The 25,789-nt window shown below is 37.9% G+C and overlaps 1 protein-coding gene across 1 annotated transcript in view; it reads left to right on the forward strand.

The window, feature by feature from the left end:
• LOC126419718 (diacylglycerol lipase-alpha) overlaps positions 1-25,789 on the forward strand; it is a 582,321-nt gene that overhangs the window by 279,278 nt on the left and 277,254 nt on the right. Inside the window, exon 14 of the mRNA XM_050086898.1 lies at positions 11,248-11,380. Coding sequence (XP_049942855.1) covers positions 11,248-11,380 — 133 coding nt within the window. The remainder of the gene's footprint in view (positions 1-11,247; positions 11,381-25,789) is intronic.

Genomic DNA, 25,789 nt, shown 5'->3' on the forward strand with positions numbered 1-25,789 from the left:
ATTTCAGGCCTCTGTGAAAGGAATGGTAACAACATCTGTTTGGTTTAAGGTCCAAGATAGCATAGGAAGTGTAAACAGAGAACTTTTACATTTACAGTTGGTTGCTTGTGACTATTTATTCATGAATCACAGTAGAGTGTGTACATTAACTAACTTTTAATTGAGTGATCAGCAGTTTTCATACTGTATGAAACAATTATGCTAATGTTAGATATAATTTCTTTCCAGGATATTGCCTAAATTTCCTTTCAGATCTTGGCTAAGTGATTATTTAGTAAACCAGCAGCTTTAACTGATGCTACAAAGCTCCTGCAAATTAAATGAAAGTAAAGCAGTATACTACAATTGCCTGCAAACAGTTTTCATTTGCTCAGCTTTTGTGACAAATATTTTCTTGATTTATACAACTAGGTATGATTATAAATTGTACAGCTGGTACCAGTAGTTGCATTATTTAGCAGTGCATGGATTTCATCTTGCTTAATTGTAGACCATGTAAAGTGATAATTTGAAGTGAACCATATAGAAATCTTTTATGTGTAAGTGGTAACAGCATAGCCAAACATTTTTTTACAAGGAACAAGCTCCTCTGGAATAATTTGCTTCAATTCACCAAACATAACACATGTAATACTTAATTCAACCATTCATAAGTTCCCATTTTTAATATATTTGAACATTTGCTCCCATTACAGTAGTGTTTCTCTAAAATTAATGCAATTTTGAAATTGTGGGTAGATTATTTTCCTTAAAGAAATACATCAGAAAAGTACTGAACATTCTGGTATGGATATACTGTAATTAGACTATAAAAAAAGAGTGTTACATCACTTGTATTACTTTCAGTTATGACTAACAACTAGAAACTGCTAAAGAAAGCAGCTGTGATGTGCAGAATACTGCAATATTTTTTCCTTCATCTCCAAGAAGAGGAATTACATTTGCTATCTTATAAAAATGTGCAGTCACATGCAACCTCAGTTTGTAAAGTTTATTCAGCTTTTACATTTCATCTTCTTACTCTCATACTTTACCTACAACTTTCAAACTAAGGAAAGGAAAAAAGTACTCATGTTTCACCAATGTAATCTGATAATAAGTCTGGCAACAAGTGTACCACATTGGTGGTGTAGCAACGATTGACTACTAGAAGACTATCATTCATCTTTGATGTTATGATCTTTGACTTTGCTCTCTTTGTCTTTGTGTCTGTGTATCATTACAAGTTGTTCAACTGTATTGTGCATCTATGTTTAACTAAAGTTATTTTTTTACAAAAAATTGCTTGTTGGTAGTTTCCACCCCCTTACCTTATTATTGTTAAGACTAGAATTATCACAGAGGCATCACATAAGTAAACTGATAACCACTTTTTAAACCACATCACTATCATAAATACTCAAAGATGATTGTAAGAGCATTATCATGGGAACTTTTATGTATAAGACTGTCTATTGACATTCCAGGAGACTGTATTTGGACTGATATGCTTACAAGTAATGCTTTCAGCATAATAATAGAACATATTGGGTAGAGCTTGGATAACAGAGTGAGTAAAATCAACCAGAAACATAGGCAGCTTGTAATGGAAAGACAGTCAGTTTGTAATGGAAGTGTTTAGTAGTGAATAGGTTCATAAACAAATAACTGAAATTAATTTTTTTCCCTCCTCATTAGCCTGTATGCTACAACTGGCATTTGTGACAAGTTAAAATTGTGTGTCAACCAGAATAGACAAGTTTAACTTGTGACAAGTGTTCAAGAAACTGAATAGTCTAGTTTAGCATTTGAAACCTGAAAAAGAGAGAGAGAGCTAATTTAAAAAGAACAGCTTCTACTTTGTAATTCTATTCACCACTCTGGGATGCTTCTACATTGTGCACTTATTCATCATGTTTTACAGATTCCATTTTTCAGCAAATTGGGACAAGTCAAATAAGCAACTCTGATAGACTAATTGCGTATACGGTACCAACAACTGACTATCACTATTTGTTTGTCCTCAAAGACACTAAACTGAATATAATGAAATTGACAGGAAAATCACTTTTTTTAAAAACAGCTGCTCCTTCTTTCTCTATTACAATAAGAAGACGCTTGTATCTACCACTTCTTGCTCAATATTTAAATTGCTACAAGATATTTTTCAAAGAATAAGAGATATCTAGACATGTAAGAAGAAAGTCCTACTTACAAAGAACATTGTAACAAAGCATGATGGTGATTGAAGTTAATGTTCAATTAAATTATTGATAAGTAACAGATTTTACTGTAAACCTATTATCCTATACCAAATTACATAAAAAATAGAAACTAATTTAAGGGAAGTATTATGAGATATGATAGACAGTAAGAGATAATAACAGATCTTTATTGGTCCAGGTAATCCTGTAGTACACAAATGGTATATCCTGTTGTAAGATAAATCAGCACATAACAAAATATAATACACCTTATTTAAATTTACATTAATTTCACTATTTTTACTTTAAATATGCATTAAATAATAATGTACAGAACATATAATGATTGTACAAATAGGAAGATAATATACTGCAAAAGCAGAAGGGGCACATACTGTACATGTAGATTACTATTTGTTTTACAGTAACATTCACATGACAGATCATTAAGTTACTTAAGAGCTAGTAAAACTTATATAATACATCACCAAGAAACAGATACCAATTCCTATTTAAATACAACAGACAGTGGATAAATCAGATCATTATTCATGTATTCAGAATGAAAACAGATAGCATTGCAAATAATTTTTTCTTCCAGTGAATATATTATCATCACTGCTAGTGCATATATTTCCTTCTCAAATTGTGTAATTCTTCAGCTAATATTATTTTTGTCACTTCCTTAAGTAGATATCTATTCAAAAGCATACCTCTACATGGCCGATGTTCTGGCAATGTTGTAGATACTAATGTGCATGTGCACAGAAAGCTGCTGTTTCTCACAGGAGTAGTCCTTCCTCATTTCAAATTTTTTGAGGTAAGCTGTTCTCCCTCAAGGAGCAACAGTATGTGATGGTTCACAAACTTTAATCATACAACAGATACCAGTAAGAGTGGTTTATATTGCACATTTGTTATTTTGTCCTTCTTATAAATGATAGTGAGCTGCTTTTTTTCTTGAGTCACCTGGATATCAGTATGCATAAGACAGAACTGATAAACATTGGAGAAAGACATTTCCACAGCACATGCATTGCAAAGTTTAGTGAAAGTTATAGTCAAAACATATGTGGAAGTGGAACATTTTCCATTCATATTCTTTGTAAAATAGACTTAAAGTTATGTTCAAAATAGTTCCCTGCATATTTCCTTCTTGTTCCCTCTCCCCACATTATTCCCATTTCTATCCTATCTATTCGTTTTTCAATTCTATTTCTTTTTTTAATTTCTCTGGATATGACTGTAAATGGATCACCCATTGGGCTTTCGTCTTTGTCATCAGTATCCATCAACACATCCATTATATAGATATTTGTAAGGAATTTGAGCTTAAAAATATAAATATATATTAGTTTGATCCAAGTTTATAGATGACATACAAAACTGGAAGATAACAATAACACAGATATACACTGTTAAAGGGAGCAGGCAAATAGTGTGTATTCACTATTTGACTCTGTTGGGAAAGTCATGCTGATATGTCATGCAGAATGCAAAGTCATTAAACCTCATGTCAGTATGTAATGGTCATAAGTAGTTTGAAGAATTTGGACTGAAATACTGAAGAATTTCTAAAATGAATGATTCATACAATGTCAGATTTTATGTTGTTGTGAGACTTTCCAAGTAATTCATAATGAGTGTCAAACTGGAATCACCAGTGCTTTTTGTGAGTGATTCTCTTACTGGATCTGGGCTTGTTTCTTGGGAGTCTCTTGTAGCTACAATCTGTCAGTATCTATTCAGTATCTTCGTATCTTTCTGCAAAGAAAGGCAAACATCTGTGTTTGTGTCCCAGCCTGGCACCTATGCTTAATCTATCAGTAATTTTCACACAAGAATTTGATTTGTATCTCAATGAAGACTACAATACTACCAGAAAACTGTGTGAACTGTTTACTGGTTACTAAATATTGAGTGAATTAATAACTGCAAAAATCCAGTGTTTTATGCCTGCATTTTGATGACACACAGAAAATAAAAGATGTTACATAAGGAATATGAGAAATCTATTAAGCAGTCATTAGAAACACAGAACTCTAGGAGAATGCACGTGAAAATACAACTGACATAATAAACACTTCAGCACTGCCAACAGTCAAATAAAAAGTGACAATGACAACACTGTCCCAGCTTTTAGAACCATTGATTTGTTCCCTGGGAAGGACAGCAGTGTAGTTTGAGGAAGGTTAAAAAGTAAGGACAGTCCACACAGACCCCAGGATGAGAGGCAGAAGCTATTGAAGGATGAACTAAGTAGGATAATTTTACTCAAATTCTGGAGTCAAGAGAAATTTAGCAGGACAGGAAAAAAGTGAAATCAACTGTGAAATGCTATTTGTAACATGAAAAGTTAAGAGAGCAATGGAAAAATCAAAATATGAACTGCTGTACTGAGTATAGGAATGTGGAATAGTTATTATGAATTGCTTCCATACACTACATGACTACTGGGGACCATTGTTAGTTGTCTTCTAATACCACATTAACAGAGAAAACGATGCTGTATTTTATACTTGAATCTGACTAAATGCATAGGGGGAAAAAAAAGACATTATGCTACTTATCAACTACTACACTACCAGTCCCTTACTAAACTATATATACCACATCAGTATTGCTGGTGATGACATAGTTACTATGAAGATGACAGTGATCCAGTGTGATGAAATTTTGTAAGTACCACAAGAGTATCTGACCACAAATATCTGTTTAATCGCTGGCTGCTGTGGCCGAGTGGTTCTAGGCACTTCAGTCTGGAACCACGCACCTGCTACGGTCTCAGGTTCGAATCCTGCCTCGGGTATGGATGTGTGTGCCATCCTTAGGTTAGTTAGGTTTAAGTAGTTCTAAGTTCTAGGGGACTTATGACCTCAGAATTTAAGCCCCATAGTGTTCAGAGCCATTTGAACCATTTGATGATTCTGTCTTCATGAAGTTCACAGAGTAAGCAAGTAAAATAAACAGTCATAAGTGGCATTGTCATATAGAGCACAATCATGATAAAATGCCACATTCATTATCTGCACTGTCAGGTCATAGTTGGTGTACTGTGCTTACAACTATAGTGCAAACAGCAGATGGGGCATGGCTGCTAGATGAAGTTTGCATATGCAAAGTCAGAAATATAGTCCTAGGCATTCTGCATAAAACTAAATTGAATATATTAAAACACAGTTTAAGGATGAGCTTGAGTCTTCACATGGGCACAAAGATAAATATTAGTTTAACTTATAAAAGGTAGCTGCAAATTAGTGTATGTGAAATATGCAGTACAATGAAGTGAACTGACAACAGCATGTAAAAAGACAAAAAAGTGAAAGGCACTGGGCATACCAATAATGGATATAAGTAACCACAGGTGGCACAGGGCAAAGACATAATGCAATGTACTGAATCAGAAATACAATTAATGAAATTTCTAAATCTTAAACAAAGGCATTATAATGTTATGTCATTTGAAATTACAAAAGCTAGTTGCTATTGGTTGTCTGTGATGCATACAGTGCATAGTTAAGTGAACTGAAAGCAGCATTCCAAAAATAATTAAAAGGCTGCAAGCACAGTAGACTTGCCAAATCCCAGACAAGGAAACATGGGCAGCCCAGGGCTGGTGGAGAAATAGAGCTCCACCAATATGAGAGGCCAACAACAGCCTATCATATAATGACAAACAGTCATTGGATTTAATTTATTCTGTTCATTAAGAAATTTAGAAGGGTGGCATTTCCTGTTCCAAAATATCTTTATTTCTTTTAAAAAATTCAACAGATGTCCCTTAGATACAGTATGTACAACCTGCATATTTTAGTCTAGTAACAGTATGCCTGCACACAGCTCTCCAAATACAATTCTGCTTTGTAGATGTGTGTACCTTGAAACCAATGTTAAAATTTATGCCATCTGTCCAAAATAAAACTTCTCACAATCACTGCATTGTTTTCAATAGATGCCCAGATCAAAAATTTGTTATATTTATCACATATCTCATGTCTAAGTTCCATTTTAGAGTGTTATTTACTTGAAAACTGCATGTGGCAGTTGTGGTCTTTAATTGCTTCTCTAATTGCTGAATAATTTGCCCATAATATGTCATCCGGAAAAATTTCTTCTTACTGTGTGCTGTTTCCTGTCATCTCAAGTTTTTGTATTGCTCTTGTTTTCTTTATTTTGTTGTATGGGCATCTGACAAAGCTTTCTGTGTGACTGTTTGCCACATCTATTTGTTTTAGAATATTTAGTTTGCTTTTCTTCTTCATATTTCTTGATCATCTATCAGCAGGCAGGTAAGTTGGTGCATAATGGAAGTAAAGAAGGATCCCTTGTACCACATTGGCTGGCCTTGCAATGGGAAATAGCTTGGTTGGCACGTTACCTGAGGTTTTTAATGATGACATGGTATCAATTTTTTACATAAATTTACAGACTGTAAAGACCAAGTCATCCACTACAAACATTACATAAATGGAAGCACTAATGACATTGATGTCATTACACAGTGGTTTTGTTCATAACAATCTTTACAACTAACAATAGGTATACATTCCGTATTTACGAAAAACCTACAAGTACAGACAACAATGTTGCCACCCATTGTGGTGTGTTGTGTATTGTGTATTGTGTGTACTGAACCAGAGACCTACAAATGATGGAGAGGCTTCGTCACGCCGTAGCCCTCGGTGCTTCACAACCTCACAACAGGCCACAGCAGTCCACCCACCCCACTGCTGCCCCACACCAAACCGAGGTGGATCCCTTCCCCCCAGGAACATCTCACACTAGACAAGTGCAACCCCAAACGTTTGCGTGGCAGAGTAAGTATGGTGTATGTGTACATGGAGACAGTGTTTGCGCAGCAATCGCCAGCATAGTGTAACTGAGGTGGAATATGGGGAATCAGTCCGCATTTGCTGAGGCAGTTGGAAAACTGCCTTAAAAACCATGCACAGGCTGGCCGGCACACCATACCTTGACACTAATCTGCTGGGCAGATTTGTGCTAGTCACCAATATGCCTTCCCACTTGGGAAGCAGCGTGTTAGAGCATGCAGGTAGCCGGGCAGGCCCCATTGTGGTACAAGTGATTCTTCTTTATTGCCATGATTTGCCCATCTGCCTTTACATAATCATGAAATATGTAAGCAACTTAATATACTAAAACAAATAGCCAACTCAGCATAATAAAACAAATAGCCATGACAAATGGGCACACGGAAAACTTGGTCAGATGTCCATCCAATAAAATAAAAAATGAGCAATACAAACACCCAGGACCATGGTGAACAGTACACAGTAAGAAGACATTTGTCCAGGTGACATAATATGGACAAATTTCTGAGCAGTTAGAGAAGCAATTAAAGAACACAACTGTCAGATGTGGTTTTCAAATAAATAAAACTAAAAATTTAGCATAGACATGAGAGAGGTGAAAAACATAATAAATTTTTTAATTTAGGCATCTGTTGTTTGCAAATGCAGTTGTGTTTGTTGATGTGTGTGTTGCTTGAAACTAATGTTAAAATTTGTGCCCATCTGTCCAAGACAAAACATCTCACTATCACTATGTAGTAAAGTACATAACTGTGCACAAGCATACTATCATTATCATAGTCTACAATATACATGTTGTACACACTGTACCTTAGGGATATCTATTGAAACTTTTGGAAGAAATAAAGATTTATAGGAGCAGGAAATGCCATTTTTCTAAACTGCTTAATAAATTTGCACCCAACATCTATTTTTCATTATATGACAGGTTGTTGTAGGTCTCATATACTGTTTGAGCTCTGAAATTGGTAAATGAACAAGCAAATATTTGCAATCACTGTTGTGGCGTTTAAAAAATTTTGTATCAGTAATGGTGTATGTATTCTTACAAAAGGAACACAATGCCTATGTAGGTAAGCAGATTTATTTTACGGATGGCAGCGTAGTCCATATTACCAAAACAAATTTAATGAATTACTCAAGGTCCAATTTTTACAAAATAAATGTCATGTCTGTAGATTCATAGTTCCCATTTTATTCTGGAGGCAGCTAGTTAAAGAGTCTTGCAAGAGAAGAATGAACTATGTTTCAAAAAATTGGGGAAAAAGTAAACGTGTATGGATATTAAGCTTACATATTATGCACTAAATCTGATTTTTGTTATTTGTCATATACACTTTTAAGGCATAAAAGTATTGGGATCTGAATATGAAAATGCTAAAATCCTTGGAGAAGTCTTTTCACTATACAAAATACCGTTACTGCTCAATTTACCAGTTACACTACACTACAAGGTCTGTTCAAAAACTTCCTGAACATTCATAACTACACGTCAATGGTGTGTTGGAGCGAAATGTGGTTGGCATCCCTGCGCACTCCTGTGTAACTGCCAGAAGTTTCATTGTTGTACATGTGTTAGCTAATGTTCAGTGCTGTATTGAGTAGAACATTGTGTTGCACAGTTTGCAAATTTAGAGATTGCAGAGTTACAGGAGCAAAGCGTTTGCATCAAATTTTGCATAAAACTCAAGAAAAGTTTTACAGACACACACCAATTGATGCAGAAAGACTACAGTGATGAGTACATGAGCCAAACGCAGTGTTACAAATGTTTCACATGGCCATATGGAAGTTAAAGGTGACCCTCATTCAGGACGCCCTTCAACGTCTACTGAGAATGCTCGTGTCATGAACATCAACTAAATTCATGCCAGAGGGACAGACTGTTAATAAATGGTGCTATCGGGATCTGTTGTGACACCTGCTAGAAAATGTGAGAAGGAAACTGCCTGAAATGTGGCGAGACAATTCATGGCTCTCACATCACAATATCGCACCCACACATTCATCCCTGCTGGTGTATGACTATTGCACAAAAAACGAAATCACTGTGCTGCCTCATCCTCTATACTCTCCAGATCTGCTCCCTGCAGAATTTTCTTTTATTTCCAAAGTTAAAACCCGGTTGAAAGGATGAAGATTTGCAACAATAGACAAGATAAACGAAAATCCGCAGACAGCACTTCATGTGATCCAGCAAGACGCGCACCAAGACTGGTTCTGGAAGTTGAAATGGCATTTGGAGTGGTGTATCAATAGTAGAGGAGAGTGTTTCATAGGAGACTATGCACAATAAATAAAAGTAAGCACAGAAATACACTCCTGGAAATTGAAATAAGAAACCGTGAATTCATTGACCCAGGAAGGGGAAACTTTATTGACACATTCCTGGGGTCAGATACATCACATGATCACACTGACAGAACCACAGGCACATAGACACAGGCAACAGAGCATGCACGATGTCGGCACTAGTACAGTGTATATCCACCTTTCGCAGCAATGCAGGCTGCTATTCTCCCATGGAGACGATCGTAGAGATGCTGGATGTAGTCCTGTGGAACGGCTTGCCATGCCATTTCCACCTGGCGCCTCAGTTGGACCAGCGTTCGTGCTGGACGTGCAGACCGCGTGAGACGACGCTTCATCCAGTCCCAAACATGCTCAATGGGGGACAGATCCGGAGATCTTGCTGGCCAGGGTAGTTGACTTACACCTTCTAGAGCACGTTGGGTGGCACGGGATACATGCGGACGTGCATTGTCCTGTTGGAACAGCAAGTTCTCTAGCCGGTCTAGGAATGGTAGAACGATGGGTTCGATGACGGTTTGGATGTACCGTGCACTATTCAGTGTCCCCTCGACGATCACCAGTGGTGTACGGCCAGTGTAGGAGATCACTCCCCACACCATGATGCCGGGTGTTGGCCCTGTGTGCCTCGGTCGTATGCAGTCCTGATTGTGGCGCTCACCTGCACGGCACCAAACACGCATACGACCATCATTGGCACCAAGGCAGAAGCGACTCTCATCGCTGAAGACGACACGTCTCCATTCGTCCCTCCATTCACGCCTGTCGCGACACCACTGGAGGCGGGCTGCACGATGTTGGGGCGTGAGCGGAAGACGGCCTAACGGTGTGCGGGACCGTAGCCCAGCTTCATGGAGACGGTTGCGAATGGTCCTCGCCGATACCCCAGGAGCAACAGTGTCCCTAATTTGCTGGGAAGTGGCGGTGCGGTCCCCTATGGCACTGCGTAGGATCCTACGGTCTTGGCGTGCATCCGTGCATCGCTGCGGTCCGGTCCCAGGTCGATGGGCACGTGCACCTTCCGCCGACCACTGGCGACAACATCGATGTACTGTGGAGACTTCACGCCCCACGTGTTGAGCAATTCGGCGGTACGCCCACCCGGCCTCCCGCATGCCCACTATACGCCCTCGCTCAAAGTCCGTCAACTGCACATACGGTTCACGTCCACGATGTCGCGGCATGCTACCAGTGTTAAAGACTGCGATGGAGCTCCGTATGCCACGGCAAACTGGCTGACACTGACGGCGGCGGTGCACAAATGCTGCGCAGCTAGCGCCATTCGACGACCAACACCGCGTTTCCTGGTGTGTCCGCTGTGCCGTGCGTGTGATCATTGCTTGTACAGCCCTCTCGCAGTGTCCGGAGCAAGTATGGTGGGTCTGACACACCGGTGTCAATGTGTTCTTTTTTCCATTTCCAGGAGTGTGTTTTTGTGGACAAAATTCCGGAATTTTTTGAACAGACCTCATATACCAGAAAAATGGTCATTGAGAAAACAGAAAGTAAAATTATACAAAATTGTAACATACACATCTGAAAGTAGGAGATAATTTTAGGGGGAAAAATATCAAACCAAGGTTTTTGGACTGCCTTGTCAGTGTGTCACATTCAGAAGAGTAGTGTATCATACTGACCCCATGGCCCTCCATATTGCATGCAAATGACAGAATTGGCAGTCCTAATTGGCCCGACAGGGCCAGTAGAGAGAGCTTTCACTGTAGCTTTAGCAATGTGTTGGTTTCATGTCATGTGTAATTGATCTGAACACCTGCAAATATTCCAAATACAACTTTAATCTTTGGTAATTGTATCATTCTCTGTTGAAGAATGTTTTAACATATATGTGTAATATTCTTAAATTGTTGAGACACATTTTTCACAGTGGTTACTAACATGACAACTGTTCCAAATGCACACAGGCAGGTGCTGAACAAGCACGAGCCTGTCTACCAGGCCGTGTGGGCGAACACGACTGACTTTGATGAGGTCCTCATCTCACCAGTCATGATACAGGACCACATGCCTGATAACGTGCTTGATGCTCTCAATAAGGTATGTCACCACTGCAACCAAAAATTTTGTGTGTCGCCTTTTTCATCTGTTTCATCAGTTTGTTTCGAAACTACTTCTCATAATGCAACTTTCCATACTTATTTACAGACTTGTAGCACTATTTATTTAATTTTCTCTGTATTGTCAACAGATGAAAATAATTTATCCCTTTTTAATGTCTATAAGCAGTTACTTACATTGGTACATATTCTTCAGGAAATCAAAATATTAGGTGCTAGAAAAAAAGAAGCTTAAAATCATTGATTAACATTTGGGTATGTATTACATACTTCCATTATGCTGCCGTCTGACTGTAAATAGTCTCTTGGTCGCTTCTTCATTTTCATGAATCACTGAAGAAGAGTAAAATGTATTGAATATATTGTGCAGAAAAAGTATGAATAACCTGATACTGCATTGTAAATGCTATGATATAAAGCAAAACAAAACCCAAGTGCATTTGGTACAGAAATCAATGACAACATTGTATTCCCAATAAAAATACACATAAGAGTAGGGATTTTTGATGCTGAAATGTTACAGAAATCTTGACAATATTAGGAAAAGGATAGACTGTTCCTCACCATAAAGAATTAGTTGCAGACAGGCACAATGAAAATATTGTTAGACATTATAGCTTTTGTCCAAACCATTCTTTAACAAAGAAAAACACACACACACATTCACACAAACAATCATATCTCATGTACACATGACCACTACCACTGACAGCTCCGTCTGAAATTCATTCCAACTGGAGCTGCCAGTGATAGCACAAAAGCTGTAATGTGTATTAGTCCTTCCATTGTGCCTGTCTGCAGCTCAGTGGGTTTTCCTTATGGTGAGTAGCAATCTGTCCTTTTCTTAATATTGTTGGTGTTCCAACCCATAGCTTCCATTGTTTGTAGAAGTCAAGAGTTTTATGACCTTAGAGTCCATCGGGAATGATGACAAGAAGTATTAAAAGAGAGAGATGCCAACAGTTGTAAAATATAGAATTGGTTGCTTTAAATTATTTAGTGCTACTTGTGCAGGTGTCTTTAATATGGATTCTTAGTTGTCATTGTCCGATTTTTTTAACTGTTTATTTAATTTTCAATTTCTTGCAGTTTGCATTCTCTCTCTCTCCTTATCTTTTGATGTAAAGAGTCTCAGTTAGGGAAGCTTAAAACTGAATTTGGCTGCTGTGACTGTTTTGGATACTTTACAGTGTTCCTATGAAAAGTTTCACATTTTGCTATCAATATTAGCATCAAAACATTTAGTTATGCCACTAATCATCAAGTTGTTTTACAAATATGAACTGCATGGAAATTATTTTACAGAGTTGCATTTTTCTGATATGCACTTTATATTGGCCAAAAGCATGAAATGTATGTGTGTTGCATATTGATGTGTTTGCTTTTGATCTGAAGCACGGTAGATCCAGTGTCATAGCTTGGCTTGTGTGATTTTTATGGCAAATGTATATAAACAGTTTTCAATAATTGCTTACGAAAAATATTATTTTATCATAATGTTGGCTGTATATTTAGCTGTTTGGGATTGATGCATTTGTGACTGTGCATGTTTTGAAAATTCTCCAGAAGCAAAAGTACTGAAGTGGAGGAAGGGTGGGGGATATTCACAAAACATCATTGGGTTACTGTGTTAATATCATATCCCTCATTCAAGAATACTGGCCATATGTATCTCAGAGGATAATGTTTTTTGTAAAAAAAAAAAAAAAAAAAAAAAATAATACAGTTTAGCTATTGATAAACAGAGAAAAATAACACAGTTCATCAGACAATATGTGATTATAATGATAAATAACATTTTAAGTAACTGTCACATGAGTTTATCAGTAAAGTTTGTTGTAATATTTGCTTTGGAAACCAACTTAATGGTTCACAAAATTTCTTACTGATTACAGTTTTAATAAGGAGACATTGTCTGCATTGTAGGTAATTTCTCACTCGAAGCGTTTCTCTGCTGAGGCAGCTCGACCCCACACAAATTGTATACAGTCAGAGCCGAGCTGCCCTGATTACAATGACACAAGGTACAGTCTTATCAAAGTGCACTTCTACCCCGTATTTACTTCCTTCTTCAGAGTTTTTCTTTTTTAATATGAATACTCTCTTACAATTTTTGTTCCCAGTCATTACCCTTACATGTGTTTATAGCAAAAGTTCCAACTTTACATCTTTTTTCTATCCTATAAATTGTAATAGGCAAACCTTATCCATGCACAAATACAAATTATGGACTGGATCAGAATATTCATTGGCAGATAAGAAACTGAATCTTATCTCAGAAACAAAATTTGGAATTTGTGTACAGAATGTTAGCTGTGTATTAATTATGATTTGCTTTTTTTATTATTATTATTATTATTATTTCTTCTTTATATTTCTACTGCACCTTAAACCCTGTTTGCACATGTATATTATTTGTTGCCTAATATATGCATGGTGTGTAGCACTGTAGATTGCAGAGAGTGGCTTTGAACAGGTCAGCACAGCACTCGAGCCAGCAACACACTCTGTGATTCCACTGTGAGAGACACTTGCTCTTCTGCGCAGGCCCATGAGATCGACAGTTGCTAAGCAGGTAAGTGGAGATTTCTGTGGGTGTGCACACATTTACACGCCTGAGAATATGTAAATATAACACTGCTGCAGCTTGCTTGGTAGCATGAGTAGCTCATTTTTCTTTGAAGTATGTGGATAACATTGCTCTCATATTGTTCAGTTAATTAATTTATTCAGTAATCTAATTAGATTTATCTATGTTTTTTGGCTGTAACAAGAACCTCCTCTACTATAGACAGCAAATTCACAACTCTTGTGAATAAACTTATCTTGGTCATCTGTACTTTTCTTCAGGGTTGCAGGTCCATGGTTCCATTTAATGTATGAAATTGTAGTTGAGGTTGGATGTAATAAACGATACTTTGTGCCTTATTTGATTATCTGGCTTCCATACATAAGCAACAATGCTAAGGAGATGCACTGAAATATATTGCAGCATCAGTGTTCCCACTTTCACACAGTAACTGTCACCTTGAAAATTCATACACCTACACCTGTGAATACGACTCCTTGCTACAGCCCATCAATACAGTGGCAAGACTGTATTGTATTGTATTGTATTTTTATTGATCCAGGCAATCATAGTATTGTACAGCTGTACATATGATATTGGACAGGTCAAGAGAGCTATTTACAAGTAATTTTTACAAATTGATTTTTACATTATTTTGTAGCAAGGAAATTATCTATCTTAAACAAAACAGTTAATACAAATCATAGAATTGTAAGGTTGTACATACGATATTGGACAGGTCAAGAGAACATATTTGCAAGTAATTTTTATTAAATTGATTTTACTGTCACTCCCAACTAAGAGATCTGTTTTTAACATATTTTTAACATGGTGACTGTTATGACATCCCCTTAGTTATCTACATCTACATCTACATCTGTACTCTGCAGATTGCTGTGAAGGGCATTTTACCAGTTTTGTGGTTTTTCCCATTCCCTTCACATATGGAGCATGGGAAGAATGATTGTTTAAATGCCTCAATGCATGTTGTAATTAATCTAACCTGGTCCTAATGATCATTGTGGTGGCAATATATTTGGAGTTGTAGTATGTTCCTGGAGTCATCATTTGAAGCTGATTCTTGAAATTTTGTAAGCAGATTTTCTCAGGATAGTTTATGTCCATCTTCAAGAGTCTGGCAGTTCAGTTTTTTCAGCATCTCCCTGACACTCCAAATAACCTGACATTTCTATTAATATTGCGCACAAGGTCATTAATTTAAAACATGATCAGCAAGGGTCCTGACACACTTCACTGGGCACACTCGAAGTTACTTCTACATCTGTTGATGACTCTCTGTCCAAGACAGCTTATAAGTCAAAATTACATACAGTGTGTCTTTTCATTCAAATCGAGCTTCATATAATTTTAAGTTATGCTAATAGCAAAGTTTACGTATTACTGACTGTATCCAAATGACATTTAGAGTCAACCTAAAATTGCCAGTTCTGTCCGCATGCAAATTGTATTTCTAATATATTTATTGATGGAAGAGTAGAGGATTAAAATCACACAAAAACAAAATTCATTAGGAAAGTTCCATAATAAAAACCAAACAGAATGCTAATGTCATTTGTATGAAACAATATCATGTGATGAAAAATTATAAAACTGAAAGCAAATTCTGTCTAGGGAAAATATTATGAAAATTATGAATGAATTTTTATTGATGCTTAATTAATGGTAATTATAACATTGTCTTCTAAATAAAATTAACAGTCGGAATCAAGGTATTTTTGTCTTACTCTTGACGTCAGTTGCTTTAGAAGGTCTTTCTAAAAACAAGTTTCAAAATTAAGGTGAATATTTCTGTCGTATCAGACTCGGCATTAGTTCCTGGCAGGTATCCCTCACAAAACCTGTTTTGTCAGTGTAAATAAGAGTTGATTCTGATGACCCATAAATGCTTAATGAGTTTTGCATCATGTCCAAACTAGAAAACAAAAGTGAACATTTTAATTACACAATAAGAGATGATAAGAGTAAATATAATTGAAAAGACTGGTATCAACAGAGACATAGAATTTTAAGCAGTCATGTTGCAACCAAATTTTTCTGCTATATTACATCAGAACCAAGTTTAAGTACATAAAATTTTAGGTTATATTTTACAAAGGAGTTTTTAACTAAAAAAGTCAGTTAGATATAGAGTACACTCTCAATCACCTGCAGTAATACGGGACTTGAAAACCATGGATAATTGAATTCTGCGGATAATTCACAATTAAAGTATGTGGTAACATATTACAGTTGTTCAATAACAAAAATTAATTATGGTGTCATAATAACAACCACTTTACTAATGTTTATAATGAATTCTACTATGTTCAGCATATTATGTATGAGAATACAGTACTTACAAAGAATAGAGTGCAAGCCAGTTTCACATTACACTACATTACTTAGAAACAAAATAATTTTAAACTGATTCCAGTCTCAGTGAGGTGGCTTGTCTTTTACACATCAAACTACAAATTTCATGCAACACCAACTTGTCAAAAATGAGAGCACCTTTTTGTTCTTACAGGTAGTCCAGTGAACCTTCGGCCCATTGAAGTTCTGATGTATGACTGATTACTGTCTCTGCAATTAGAGGACTGTTGTCGTCTTTGTAACTGTCATTCACTTCCTCAGACCAACAATAAAGCTGATAATTTATAAAATCAAACATGTTAAAAGTACTTGCTGAACAATAGCACTATCAGTCAACATCTCATGTCCTGGCTCTGTGCAGTCCACATTAAACCATTTAGAAATATTTTCTTTGTCAACAGTTTCACACCCTGGAGTGCTTTTCAAAACAGCAGGTAACACTGCTAATGAGCAGTCTTCTTCATCATTGAAGTCACTGATTTTATCAATTTTAGGACAAATATTTTTCCATGACTTGGCTATCGTTCATTGTTTAACCTTATGCCATGCCTTCAGCACTTCATAAATTGTATCTAGCATAGTCAATTGTTTCCAGAATGTTTGAAGATTGCTGCCCACATCAATAAGTTTTTATAGCAGATTTCCTCAAAAAATTTTCATCATGACAGCAATGACACTTTGATCAATTGCTTAAATTAAGATTATTACATTAAGGGGTAAATATTTTACAAATACCATTCTGTCATCTGATTTCAGAACAAGTTGATTTGGATGTTATGGTGCATTGTCCAGTAACAATACAGCCTGGCAGGTAGACCCTTCAGCATTAAATGTTCTCTCACCTGTGGCACAAAGCAGATATGGAACCATATTCAAAATATTGTGCAGTCCAACCAGGCCCCTTTCTGTGGAAATTATGGCCAAGTAAATTGTGCAATTTGTTGCCTTTGAAACATCACTTTCTTTAAGCTTTACCTATTTTATGAAGTTTAACTTTATGTGAGCCCATACCATTAACACAACATAGTTTCCTTTTCTTGATTTATAAGTATGTGCACTATGCTCTGTCTCAAAAGCTAAAGTCTTTGTTGCTGCCTTCATCAATAAGTTTTCACAGCAGATTTCCTCTATAAATTTTCTTCACTTCCAAAACAGCTTGCTTTTGTCCACATTGTGTAATTGCTCCAGCTGTAAATTTTCTCATGCAGTAAACTATTGTACATCATTACAAAATCTAGAAGCAGCCTTATTATGTGCACTTGTTAACCATCAAGAAGATGAACTAAAATCTCCTCCAATTACCATGTTTTGTAGAAGAACTTGGCCTGTTCATCACATATTGGGCCATATACTTGTGCTCTTTTCTGCTGACACAATTCCAACATAGCTGTATCCAGTTCCACATATGTAGTCATTTTCATAACCTTCCACTTTGGCAAATCTTTAGATGAATCAGAACTGCTTGCAATCAGATTTATTTTGTCATCATTTTTCAGAGTATCATGAATCATAGTTTCTCACATGTAAATCAGTCCCAGATTTTGCATATCAGTTCCGCCTTCTTGGAGTTTGTGTGTTATTTCCAGTTTCTGCTAGTTTTGCTCCTAAATATTCATGTACATTATACATTTTTATACTTGGTGTTTGATTTTATCAAGTCAGCCAGTTTTAATGTATTTTTAATGAACCACAAAAATAAGGAGAAAGCAGTTGTCAATATGTTTTTAATTCTTTAAATGTATTCTGCAACATTTTTCAGTTTCATTTAATTAATGAGTCAGTTTACTTTTTTGTTTCAAACAGAAATTGAATTAAAAGACTTGTGGTAAAACAGCATGACAAAGAATAGTAATAGCTTATCAAAGATATTAACACTGTGTGTAGCTAACAGCTGGATACCACATGAAAACTTTGTCAAAAGACTTAAACTTTGTAGAAATGTACATAACGGTGGCAGCTGTTCATCAGAAATGTGTGAATGGCAGAATGGCATTTCACAACTGGCACAAAGCAAGCAGCGACCAGTACCTGCCAGCATATAGATTTACTGTAAGGCTAAATTTTGCCACTGGTACGGCATGCAGGGGGTGACTCAGATAAGGCAGTGAGACCTGAGGAGTGGAGGACTGGTACCATGCAGACAGGATTCCTCAGTCTTGTTCTGCTAGCCACGGGTCACCCAGTTTCAGCATAACACAAGCACCCCTTCAATGCACACACAAAGTTAGTTTGGCTCCATTCATTTCATTTAATTTTGTTGCATCTATGAAGAATACAGCCACCTGCAGATTGAGCCGTAAGCAGTTCATTTTCAAGTGGGCCCCAAGTCTATTGTCTTCCCACAGTCACAAGATCAGGCAATGCGCTCATAACAGTGGGGAGTGTTCACCTTCCAGGACCTGTGTTCAAGCTTTGTGATATGCAAAATGAGATAAGTACTTGTGCTAACGGTATTTACCACAAGATCATGTCACAATACTGTCATATAGGCTCCCAATGAACATAGTGCACAGATTCATCAGCAAAGCCGACTTATTGCTTGACTGAATTGTAAATAGTGATCTATACGTGTTCCCATTTCAATATTATTACTGTCGGCATCTTGCAAACAATTGTTGACTCATTAGCTGCCATAATTTCAACTGTAAGTTCTCAACACTTTCACTGAGTACCAACAGCATGTTGCAGCAGCTTATCAAATTATTCGCAGCCTAGTAGAAAGGTTGGCCAGGTGACAGACACATATAAAAGTAGAAAAAAATGCTATCCTCATTTTCAGAGTTGTTAGTTCCTTTCTCAGGAGAGAGAGGAAAATACTAGGTTGGTGCATAGGTTTGAAGTGTTTTTGTTTTGCATGTTGGTATTCCAGTTGTTGTGTGTTTATTTATCATTCATCATTGTCTGTTTGTAATTCACTGTCAGTATTTCAGTTCACATTTTGTCATTTGGAGATAGTGAATAGGGCTGTGGATGCTACAAAATGGAATGTCAGGTGAAGAAATCAGATCATTTCCAACATATTCTTCTGTTTGAGTTCAATAGAGGGATGATGGTGGTGGAGGCAGCCAGAAACATTTGTGTCCTGTATGAGGATAATATCATTGGACATAGCACAGAAAGAAAATGGTTTTTCAATTTAAGAAGGATTGGTTTGACATTGGTGACTCTGCACATTCAGGAAGAACTTTTCGGTCTGATAAAGACTGTTTAAATGCATTTATCCACAGTGACCCACATCAGTGTACTTGAAAACTGTCAAATGTGATGAACTGTAACAATCCACTAATGTGTGACATTGTAGAAGGTTCAAAAATTGGGTATATGGACACCATATACTCTAACCCAAAATCACAAAAACCATCATGCATCATGCGCATCTCTGCTTGCTCGTCATCAATTTCCTCATGAACAACACCAACCATTCCTATCCTGTATCATTACTGGTGATGAGAAATGGTGTCTTTATGTACTGTAAGGAAAAGAAAGGAATGGTTGAGCCCAAACAAAGCAGTAGCTCCCCGTACAAAGACCTGCATGCATTCACAAAAGATAAATTTATGCATCTGGTGAAACAGCGTCACTGTAGTGTACTACAAACTGCTTCCCTGAAGTGTAACAATCACTGCTGACATTGACTGTCAACAGCTGAGATGTCTTGCAGATGCAGTCCAAGAACAGTGACCATGAAGTGGTATTCCATGATAAAGGGCACATGCCGCTAGACTGACAAAAAAATACTATGCAGGAGTTGGGAAGTCATTCCTCACCCACCTCATTCACATGATCATGCACCCCCAGATTTTCACCTTTTCTGCTCTCTGTTAAAAAACATTCAAGAAAATTCCTTTCCAGATGAAAGTGCACTCTGAACATGGGTCACTGAGTTCTTCACCTAAAACCATGTGATTTCTGTACAAAAAGTTACCCCAGCATTGGCATATTTTTGTAAATAGTGAAGGAAAACATATTATTAATGACTAAATTCTCTGTTATGTGTATATGTTGTGTTTATTAAAGTTATGAAAAAATGCTATGAACTTATGTACTAACCCAATAATTTGTGGAACGTTGAAGTGCAGAGGCAGGTCACAAAGGCTTTGAGTTGAGTGAGACTTACATCTAATTGTGGAGGTGAGGGAAGACCAAGAACAGGGTTTGCGATACGGCTTGGGTATCAACTGCTGTACACACTTCTATTTGCCACTCATCAAATACCATATTGGGCACCTCTACATGACTGCAGTTTTGGGACATCTTTCACATGGATCATTTTCAAGAGATATTTGATTTCAACAATCATTTATAACTGTTTAAAATGAAAGAGAAAATTCCTAATAAAAGTTTGCCTACCTGCACTTTGAAAGAATTTCACGTTCTGACACATCATTCAAAATAAAGAATTTGTGATGGCATGTTAATCTAGTTTATCCATTTAAATGAAAAAGACAGACACTTAAAAAGACAGATAATGAAAACCTGTTCTGCAAAATAAGATGTCACTTGACATACATGATTGTGCATCATGTAGTAACATAACAAAAACAAATCTTCATAGCTCTTTGTGCCATGTATGAGCTATGAGCGATGAATGAAGATTAATTGTGTGCTCCTCCACACTGTTGCTGGCATCCGTACATTCCAAAAAGTAACAAGTTTTCGTTCTCCTTTATATGTGCCTGCTATTCAGTGAGTGGTCTGCTTTACTCCCAAATTATTTACATAAAACGTATTAGTCACTCACATACAGGATAAAGCAGTATACTCATACTGGGAAAAGAGAATTTTAAGTCCCACCAGTTAACCTCATTTTGATTTAATGTAGTAGCCCTTAACCAATCCCGATTAATGTCTGATTCCTCCGTTATTGGGTGGAGAACTGTAGGGCCCCCCTAGACAGGTCAGGCGTGCACTACACACCGGAAGCAGCTACTAGGGTAGCAGAGTACGTGTGGCGTGCACACGGGGGTTTTTTAGGTTAGAGGGACCCCCCCTTGGGCGAAACGATAAAATACCTGACGGCTTACCAGAGAGGACATTATCATCGTTGATAAAGAACGTCCGTCCTCAGAGACCAAAAACAGGAAAAGTTAACGTAATATTGGTAAACTGCAGGAGTATCCAGGGCAAGGTTCCTGAATTAGTATCTCTTATTGAAGGAAATAGTGCGCATATAGTATTAGGAACGGAAAGTTGGTTAAAACCGGAAGTGAACAGTAACGAAATCCTAGACACAGAATGGAATATATACCGCAAGGATAGGATAAACGCCAATGGTGGAGGAGTATTTATAGCAGTAAAGAATTCAATAATATCCAGTGAAGTTATTAGCGAATGCGAATGTGAAATAATCTGGGTTAAGTTAAGTATCAAAGGTGGGTCAGATATGATAGTCGGATGCTTCTATAGACCACCTGCATCAGCAACCGTAGTAGTTGAGCGCCTCAGAGAGAACCTGCAGAACGTCGTGAAGAAGTTTCGTGATCATACTGTTGTAATAGGGGGAGACTTCAATCTACCAGGTATAGAACTGGAGCCAGGGACAGAGACTCTTGTGACATTATCCTGACTGCCTTGTCCGAGAATTACTTCGAGCAGATAGTTAGAGAACCAACTCGTGAAGCTAACGTTTTAGACCTCATAGCAACAAATAGACCGGAACTTTTCGACTCCGTGAATGTAGAAGAGGGTATCAGTGATCATAAGTCAGTGGTTGCATCAATGACTACAAGTGTAATAAGAAATGCCAAGAAAGGAAGGAAAATATATTTGCTTAACAAGAGTGATAGGGCACAAATCGCAGAATATCTGAGTGACCACCATCAAACATTCATTTCTGAGGAAGAGGATGTGGAACAAAAATGGAAAAAATTCAGAAACATCGTCCAGTACGCCTTAGATAAGTTCGTACCGACTAAGGTCCAAAGCGAGGGGAAAGATCCACCGTGGTATAACAATCATGTACGAAAGGTACTACGGAAACAAAGAAAGCTTCATCATAGGTTTAAGAGTAGTCGAATCATAGCTGATAAGGAAAAGCTGAACGAAGCGAAAAAGAGCGTAAAGAGAGCAATGAGAGAAGCATTCAACGAATTCGAACATAAAACATTGGCAAACAATCTAAACAAGAACCCTAAAAAGTTTTGGTCATATGTAAAATCGGTAAGCGGATCTAAATCCCCTATTCAGTCACTCGTTGACCACGATGGCACCGAAACAGAGGACGACCGAAGAAAGGCAGAAATACTGAATTCAGTGTTCCGAAACTGTTTCACTGCGGAAAATCGTAACACGGTCCCTGACTTCAGCCGTCGCACGGACGCCAAAATGGAAAATATTGAAATAAACGATATCGGAATTGAAAAACAACTGCTATCACTTAGTAGCGGAAAAGCATCCGGACCAGACGAGATACCCTTAAGATTCTACAGTGATTATGCTAAAGAACTTGCCCCCTTTCTATCAGCAATTTATCGTAGATCGCTGGAAGAACGTAAAGTACCTAGCGACTGGAAGAAAGCGCAGGTCGTTCCCATTTTCAACAAGGGTCATAAATCAGATGCGAATAATTATAGGCCTATTTCGCTTACGTCAATCTGTTGTAGAATAATGGAACATGTTTTGTGTTCTCATATTATGACATTCTTAGATAATACAAATCTCCTTCATCATAACCAACATGGATTCCGCAAACAGAGATCATGTGAAACTCAGCTCGCCCTACTTGCCCAAGAAATTCACAGTGCCGTAGACACTGGCGAGCAGATTGATGCCGTATTCCTGGACTTCAGGAAGGCATTTGATACGGTTCCGCACTTACGTTTAGTGAAAAAAATACGAGCTTACGGAATATCGGACCAGGTTTGTGATTGGATTCAGGATTTCCTAGAAGAAAGAACACAACATGTCATTCTTAATGGTTCAAAATCTGCAGATGTAGAGGTAATTTCGGGAGTACTGCAGGGAAGCGTGATAGGACCTTTATTGTTTACAATATACATAAATGACTTAGTTGACAACATCGGTAGCTCCGTGAGGCTATTTGCAGATGACACGGTTGTCTACAAGAAAGTAGCAACATCAGAAGACTCGTACGTACTCCAGGAGGACCTGCAGAGGATTAATGCATGGTGCGACAGCTGGCAGTTTTCCCTAAACGTAGATAAATGTAATATAATGCGCATACATAGGGGCAGAAATCCATTCCAGTACGATTATGCCATAGGTGGTAAATCATTGGGAGCGGTAACGACCGTAAAATACTTAGGAGTTACTATCCGGAGCGATCTGAAGTGGAATGATCACATAAAACAAATAGTGGGAAAAGCAGGCGCCAGGTTGAGATTCATAGGAAGAATTCTAAGAAAATGTGACTCATCGACGAAAGAAGTAGCTTACAAAACGCTTGTTCGTCCGATTCTTGAGTATTGCTCATCAGTATGGGACCCTTACCAGGTTGGATTAATAGAAGAGATAGACATGATCCAGCGAAAAGCAGCGCGATTCGTCATGGGGACATTTAGTCAGCGCGAGAGCGTTACGGAGATGCTGAACAAGCTCCAGTGGCGGACACTTCAAGAAAGGTGTTACGCAATACGGAGAGGTTTATTATCGAAATTACGAGAGAGCACATTCCGGGAAGAGATGGGCAACATATTACTACCGCCCACATATATCTCGCGTAATGATCACAACGAAAAGATCCGAGAAATTAGAGCAAATACGGAGACTTACAAGCAGTCGTTCTTCCCACGCACAATTCGTGAATGGAACAGGGAAGGGGGGATCAGATAGTGGTACAATAAGTACCCTCCGCCACACACCGTAAGGTGGCTCGCGGAGTATAGATGTAGATGTAGTAGATGTAGAAAAGCAGAATAATCTCCCTACCCTGAGTTAGGTAGCACTCTGCCTCTGTTTATTATGACCTTCATACATTGTAAAACTACGCAAAAGATTAGAAATGTGAGTGGCTATAGAAACTGTGTAAAGAGGAAACCTAACCCCAGATATCTGGCCTCCAGGACATACATCGATGTATGCTGTTGTCTGCAGCATTGGCCACTGTCATCTGCTGATCTTGCATGTTTAACAGATGAACTGTAGAAAGAGGTGACAGGATACATTTACCAGCATTGTGAGATTGGACAACTTAGTGGCTAAAGGCCTTGGTTAGAAAAGATGCCAGATTTAAACTCAGTGAGATACACACAGTATTGTTTGCAGCAACTGCACGGTGAAGATGGATACTTCTGACAAAATTGGGCCTAATACAATAGATTCTATATATTACAAAATGTAAATGCCTACAATTACAGGGAATGCACATGATCTTTGACTAACAATTCAGATTGATGCAAAGCTTCAAGTTGGAGCTGCTGTAATTTCTGGTATAGAATTAACATTTGTCTTCACACATTCCCAGAGAATCATTCCGTATGTGAAATTCAGAAAAAAATCAGCAGGACGGCAGAGACGAGTCATATAACAGAATAGTGATGGATCTAGATACTAAGATATAAGGGCACTCAAATGCAAACAAGACAGTTTCAAAGAAAGTACGTAAACGATTTATTTTTTCAAAAGTAATTGTCATAACTGTTCACTGTGAGACATGGAAGAATGTCTGCAGTTACCTATGGAACCATGATTGTATTCAGGCATGCACGTCTTCAACTGAAGCAATTTGATAGCCAGTAATGTTCAAATGTGTGTGTGAAATCTTATGAGACTTAACTGCTAAGGTCATCAGTCCCTAAGCTTACACACTACTCAACCTAAATTATCCTAAGAACAAACACACACACCCATGCCCGAGGGAGGACTCGAACCTCCGCCGGGATCAGCCGCACAATCCATGACTGCAGTGCCAAGACCACTCGGCTAAGCCTGCATGGCCAGTAATGTCTTTCTTCAGGACTCCAATAATATGGAAATTCCATGGTAAAAAAAGAAAAGGAGCGTATGGCATTGGTGGCCGGGAGACCCCTCGCGGGGCGGTTCGGACACCGCTCCACAAGTTTTTTAATGCCACTACGGCAACTTGCGAGTGAATGAGGATGAAATGATGATGAAAGACACACAACACCCAGTCATATCGAGGCAGAGAAAATCCCTGACCAGGAATCGAACCCAGGACCCTGTGCGCAGGAGGTGAGAACACTACTGCAAGACCACGAGCCGCGGACAATTCCATGGTAAGAGATAAAGACTGTATGGAGGATGTGTAAGGACTTCAATGCAAAACATCTGCAATGTAGTCTAAACAACCTTTGCAACATGTGAGCCCACCCACATCCTCCATACAGGCTCAAACTCTCCCCATCTGATTTCCATATTTTTGGAACCTTGAAGAAAGACATTCATGGCTGTTGATTTCTTTGGGATGAAGGGTGGAACACATGGGTATAACCATGGATCCATAGGTAGTCACACATTTTCATTAAGACC

This window comes from Schistocerca serialis, chromosome 9 (genome assembly GCF_023864345.2).
Source record: "Schistocerca serialis cubense isolate TAMUIC-IGC-003099 chromosome 9, iqSchSeri2.2, whole genome shotgun sequence".
NCBI lineage: Eukaryota > Metazoa > Arthropoda > Insecta > Orthoptera > Acrididae > Schistocerca > Schistocerca serialis.